Source organism: Echiichthys vipera (assembly GCF_963691815.1).
Source record: "Echiichthys vipera genome assembly, chromosome: X".
Classification (NCBI taxonomy): domain Eukaryota; kingdom Metazoa; phylum Chordata; class Actinopteri; order Perciformes; family Trachinidae; genus Echiichthys; species Echiichthys vipera.
Genome location: NC_139825.1, coordinates 4,213,432 through 4,219,950, shown reverse-complemented (window position 1 = coordinate 4,219,950; position 6,519 = coordinate 4,213,432). Strand labels below are relative to the sequence as shown.

Below are 6,519 nucleotides of genomic sequence, written 5' to 3'. Positions count from 1 at the left end.
TAATATTGAGAGGGACATTTGATTAATCAAATGTATAAAATGATGACCACCATGGGATGTCATCTAATGACTGGTTATGTCAGAGCAACAGCGAAAATTAGGTATTTAATTTCCATAATATGAAAGTTAGAAGCAGCTAATGTCTGGGTTTTACAGGCTAAATAAATTATTAATTGATGTTTTAATGATCAAATATTATTCTTCAGTTGTCTGAATTTTAGGATCAAGTCATACCATAGCAACAGTAACATCAAGTAACATTGTGCAACATTTTGCAAACATAGGTAAAATGTCAGGACTATGATCCACAGGTCACTTTGGCTGATTAAGGATATGATAATGTGATCTGTTTAGTGACCTTAATTTCAACTTGTTCATGTGTTGAGTGCATGCTGTAAACTGCAAGTAAATAATTGTCTACATATACACCTATAGTTACAGGATCTTATCAAAATATGCTCTAATAATCATAACATTTATTACCCCAATTTATCAAAGGGTGTGACACCGCCTCCTTTCTCTGTGCACAATCAAGTGTAATAGTGTATAAAAGGCCCAACTTTGCTGATGTTGTTTGGGTCCCTCATCTATTCCCAAGGTGAGTTAACAGGGGAAAACAATGCCTCTGAGTTTTTATTTTTTAACTGTAATGATCTTGAGAATTTTAATTTCATTTTTTTGTTTCAAGCATGTACCCTGGTTCACTTTCTGTCTTATAGTTATCCAGTTAAGTGGTGAGAAGTGATTTCAAGATGACCAGGCTCACTATTCTAGCAGGTATTTGTCTTCATTTGATGCTGTATTACTCTTCACTATAGACATCCGTCTGGTGTACAGATTGTCTTTTGAGGCCAATGTTTGATTTTTTTATAGGGCTAAAATTAGATTGTAGAATGTGCTTTAATTTGTCTAACTGATTATTCCGCTGCATTCTTTAGGCTTATGCCTGGTGATTTGCCAGCTGGGTAAGTCATACTTTTTGATAAATTACTATCATTTGATTTAGAGTTTCACTTTGTAAAATTTTTTTTTAAATTATATATACTCCCACACAGGATCTGCCACCCAGATGGTATGTTACTTCACCAACTGGTCCCAGTACAGACCAGGTATGGGGAAATACATGCCACAGGATGTGGACCCCTTCCTGTGCACCACCCTGATCTACGCCTTCTCCATCATCAACAGTAACAACGAGCTTGTTACCTACGAGTGGAATGATGATGTCCTCTACAAGTCTTTCAATGCCCTGAAGACCAAGTAAGTGAGCAGAGTTGAGATAGGTACGAGGTCAGGCTAAGCTGCAGTACCTCTGGAGCCAGCTAAAGTTCAGTGTCTTGCACAAGAGGTCTTCAGCAGGGTAAAGCTAAGTAATGGGGCCCTTCTTGTAACAATGACTCAAGCCAAGAGATGTTCCCAAATGCATTAATTGAGTGTGATACATCGTTCTGTCACAAGCATTATGAACTGGAAATGTTAAGTTTTAACCAAGCCTCTGCACTGTTTCCAGAAATCCTCATCTGAAGACTCTGCTGGCTGTTGGTGGATGGAACTTTGGTTCAAGACAGTGAGTAGAACTTGTTGAACCATAAACACAATGTAGCACATGCTTACACAAATACAGAGTTACAGTATGTTGCCAGTGTTATAACCAATGCATTCTGGAAACATTGTGAAAATCCAATGAAGTCTAAACTGATAACATGTATGCAAAGCTATAGCCTATATGCATCTATTGTGCATGGTTTTTGTTTGGCAGCTGTCAAGCAGGCATATTTGACAGATGTCATCTTAACATACAGCCTTTGTAATACTAGTTTCAAATAATATTAACTGTATGATTTAGAACAAATAAACCAAATAATGTTGTTGGCTAGCAATGAAGCTCATATGTTAAATTGTAAAAACTTGTTAAACATGTATTGTAAAACATTTCCTATCCAAACAGTCCCAAATATGAATTATGCATGTCTTTAACACTGTAGGCAGTCTACTTTTCTGAAAAGGGTTGTTGTTCATACTAAGTATGATAACAAAGGTCAAGCTTCCCTGCAGGTTCTCCATCATGGTGTCCACTCCAGCCAACCGTCAGACATTCATCCAGTCTTCTATCAAATTCCTGAGGACTCATGGATTTGATGGTCTGGATCTGGACTGGGAGTACCCTGGATCTCGTGGTAGTCCTCCAGAGGACAAACAGCGGTTCACTCTGCTCTGCAGGGTGGGTGATACTCCTTTCTTAAGTTTCTAGCTGTAATTCCCAGCTAGTGAGCAATGATTTACTTCATGTTGACTTCTTTCTTATGTCCTCTTTGGTCTGTATTTGCAGGAGCTCGTTGCTGCTTACGCAGCTGAGACCAAGTCCACTGGCAAACCTCAGCTCATGCTGACTGCTGCAGTGTCTGCTGGAAAGGGAACCATCGATGCCGGATATGAGATTGCTGAGATTGCCAAGTGAGTGTGCTGTCTACCTAGTTCTACAAAAAAAAAACTTTGAAATTACTATATCTTTATTTGCTATCTCAAGGGAGTTGGAATTCATCAATGTGATGACCTATGACTTCCATGGAACTTGGGAGCAGTTTACTGGACACAACAGCCCACTGTTCCGCGGCTCCAAGGACTTTGGTGATCTCATCTACTTTAATACTGTAAGTGGACATTCCTATCTAAGGAAAAATTAACTAGGTTGCACCTTTTTAAATAGCTTTACTTCACCTCTTCTATCGACCTTTGTAGGACTTTGCCATGAAATACTGGAGAGACAAAGGCACCCCAGTGGAAAAGCTAAGGATGGGATTTGCTGCTTATGGTCGTACCTTCCGTCTGACATCATCAAACACTGGCGTTGGAGCCCCAGCTAGCGGCCCTGCATCAGCCGGACCATTCACACGTGAAGCTGGATTCTGGTCCTACTATGAGGTACAGTTTACATAAGGCTGGAGTAAACCAATTACAATAGGATGTTCAGTATATATGACATACATTGGCATTTATTTCCTGTGTGAAAATAATTTAAATAGGTCACATCACTTGTAAAGCTACGCCAACATTTTGATGTCTATGGTCTAGATCTGTGGCTTTGTGAAAGAGACCACCCTTCAGTGGATTGAGGATCAGAAAGTTCCCTATGCCACCAAGAACAACGAGTGGGTGGGATTTGACACCAGGGAGAGCTATGAGATCAAGGTGGGTGGTGCATCATCTCTATATTTTGAACAGCAAATCAAAAGTATTTACACCAATATATTTATTTTTGCTCCTATAGGTGCGCTACCTACAGGAGCAGAAGTTTGGTGGTGCCTTTGTGTGGGCCCTTGATTTGGATGACTTTGCAGGGCGATTCTGCGGTGAGGGCAGCCACCCTCTGCTGGCTCATCTCCGCAAACTTCTTAATATTGGTAAGATTATCAATGGGAATTGAAAACGATAATAAATAAAGTAATGTCCAGTGCTATCTGGATTTTTGTTAAAATCACAGTCAAGTTATAGATAAACATTAGTTGACAATTATTTATCTGCTTCCAACCCCTTCTTCTTCTTCTTCTTCTTCTTTTTCTTCTTCTTCTTCTTCTTCTTCTTCTTCTTCTTCTTCTTGTCATTCAGAGCTGCCCCCACTGCCCTCTACCACCACCCCCAAACCTGGTGCTAGCACCCCCTCCCCTCCAACCCCCACCACCACTACCACCACCCACGCTCCAGGATCTGGCTTTTGCAACGGCAAACCTGACGGCCTGTACCCACACCCAGGTGACAAGAACAGCTTTTACATGTGTGCTGGTGGCATCACACACGTAAGGCAATGTGGAAGTGGATCTATCTTTGATGACAGCTGCAAGTGCTGCGCCTGGCCCTGAGCCACAAGTGGAGACAAGTGTATTACAACGGATGCAAAAGTCAACAATTAAAATGACTGTTAAAGTTCTCATGTATCCAATGTATACAATAATTTATCCAAATGAGTCTAGTTATATAGATACAATATGTATTCTTGTTAAATATGTAACAAATTGCAGATTGCACACTAAAGCATTGAAGTACTTTGGTACAAGTTGTTGAGTGCTGGCTCGTCATTTCAAGCTAGGTATTAATTCCAATGTACTATCCAAAGATGTAACTGGACTTGGTAGTAGAATCTTGAAAGTCCTATTGCTTCTGATTCAACAACCTTAAGATAACTATGACCTGGATGAATGAGAATTTCGACAGACTTCAATCTTCAATGTACAGTACTACTTTCTCCATACTTTGGAGACATGCCCACATGTTACCACACAGTTTAACTGCAGAGCTGTATATACTTTTTTTAGTACTGCTTCCCGAATGAGTATGCTTGTTTTTGTACCAAATCTTAATTTTATAGGGCATTGACTCACAATCAGATTATGAGATTGAGTATTCTCAATAAAGGTATTGTTAATAATTAATATTAGCACACACATCACAAATCATTATCAAAGATGATTAAAATGACTCCAGTTAAACTAGAGTACTACCCTCAAAGAAGGAAAGTGACAGCTAATCTAATGTCTCATGAAATATACTTACTTAATTCAGGCTTATACAGCAACTACACTGTTAGTCATGGTCAGTTGAGGATTTTGGAGTTGCACAAACAGCAATTTCCCAGCTTGGGATCAATAATAAAATATTTCTATTCTATTCTACATTCTTTCCTCAAGAGGTTGGCATTTTCATCTTTGTGTTATATTAAATAAACAGACACAACACAAGCATCTATTAACAAGTTAATAAAGAAAAACACGTTTGCATGTTCTCCCCGTGTCTGCGTGGGTTTTCTCCAGGCTGACTTCCTGTTGCTAACAGATGGCGCTGTGTTTCTGTAAGTTAGTATTGAGATGTTAGTGTATGTGCTCAACTGGCTAAGAAAAGGACATCAAAATATATAAAATGTAACTTCCTGTTGCCAGTAGGGGGCCCAAAAAATCATCATTAGATTGATATTTGCAGATGCAAGAGTTTTGTGTTAAAAATGCTTACGGTGAAAATGTAGTAATGGGTCACTCTGAATTGTGGAAAGAATATCAGAGTCCTGAGCCGGTCCTTCCTGTTAAGGCAGAATGATTTCATATTTAAACTTAACTGGTAGTTTCCTATTTAAAGAAAAAAATGTTTTAAGCTAAATAAAAATTATTCACTGATATTTTGTTCTTGCTACTTTTTCCTTTTATTACTAATGCATCAGACATTATACTCGTCATTATCTAAGTCTAATTTCAGGTGTGTTAAGTAAAGGTATTTTTAGCGCATTTCTGGTGCTTGAATAACAAACCATTCGATTCATAGTAATATGAGATGTGAGACTGGAGTGATGTTACCCTCCTATTTCTCTGGCTCTATTCCACAGTGTGAAGTGCCACACAATGGGAGGCTCCCACTGGGAATAGAGCACAAACAGCCGACATGAACAGTGCTATCATGGGAGGCAGAGCCTTCAGCTACCAAGCTCCTCTCCTGTGGAACCAACTCCCAAGTGTTATTCTGGAGGCTGACACTGTCCCCATATTTAAGAGTACACTTAAAACTTTCCCTTTTGATAAAGCTGACAGCTAGGGCTTAGCAATGTTGTTATTTTTAAGCTGATTTTGTTCTGCTTAATTATGCTGCTATAGGCCTAGTCTGCCGGGGGATAATACTTTTCCAGATACTCTGCGCTTCTCTCCTCTCTGTCTGTATCATTCATGTCTCATCAATGCATGTTACTAATTCACTTCTTCCCCGGTGTTGTTTGTGCTTCGTCTCTCAGGTTTCTGCTGATGGTGGTGGTGCCTGCTGCCTAGGTCCTGCATGACGCTTCCTGCTGCTATTATAATCTATCACCTTAGCTGTGCTTGTTTCTCCTATTCTGCTGTATTAACTGCAATAACATATGTCATATTCACATTACTATAGATATTATTATAGTTACTGGAAGTGTGTCTGTCTCTGTCTTTGTGTCTGTCTTTGTCTTTTCTCTCTTTCTCTGGAGAGAGACTCTAGCTGGGTCTGTCCTACGTTCCTGCCTGTTATAGGGAAAGTTTTCGTTGCCACCGTACTCTACAGGGGAATTGTTGGGTCTATGTAAATCATAAATAAGTCATAGAGTGTGGTATTTACCTAGTCTGTAAAGTGTCCTGAGACAACTTTTGTTATGATTTGGCACTATAAATAAAATTGAATTGAATTGAACTACAGTCTCTACCACCACTTTGAGTGCTACTAGTGCTACTGCAGCTTTATCAGCATGAACATAACAGGTGGGCTTTGATAACCAGAGGAGCTATGATGCCAAGGTTCAGTATAAACAAATCTGTCTACACGAGAGTTTGATTGTTTGACCTATGATTGTCAGGTGGACTATCTGAAGAGCCGACATCTGGGAGGAGCAGCTGTGTGGACATTGGATATGGATGACTTTTCTGGACAGTTTTGTGAACAGGGCAAATATCAACCGATATCACATCTAAAATATAAACTCAGTGAAGGTGAAGATACAGAAACTTACACTTTCTGAGAACT

General features: G+C 39.5%; 1 protein-coding gene across 1 annotated transcript; it reads left to right on the top strand.

The window, feature by feature from the left end:
• Positions 1-752: 752 nt before the first annotated feature.
• Positions 753-3,857, top strand: LOC310965684 (acidic mammalian chitinase-like; the record flags this gene model as incomplete). Its single annotated transcript, XM_083939412.1, has 11 exons — positions 753-777; positions 939-965; positions 1,056-1,260; positions 1,511-1,567; positions 2,056-2,221; positions 2,330-2,454; positions 2,528-2,651; positions 2,740-2,922; positions 3,073-3,189; positions 3,269-3,401; positions 3,607-3,857. The coding sequence occupies 11 exons, from the start codon at positions 753-755 to the stop codon at positions 3,855-3,857; spliced, it is 1,413 nt and encodes a 470-aa protein (XP_083795538.1).
• Positions 3,858-6,519: the final 2,662 nt, after the last annotated feature.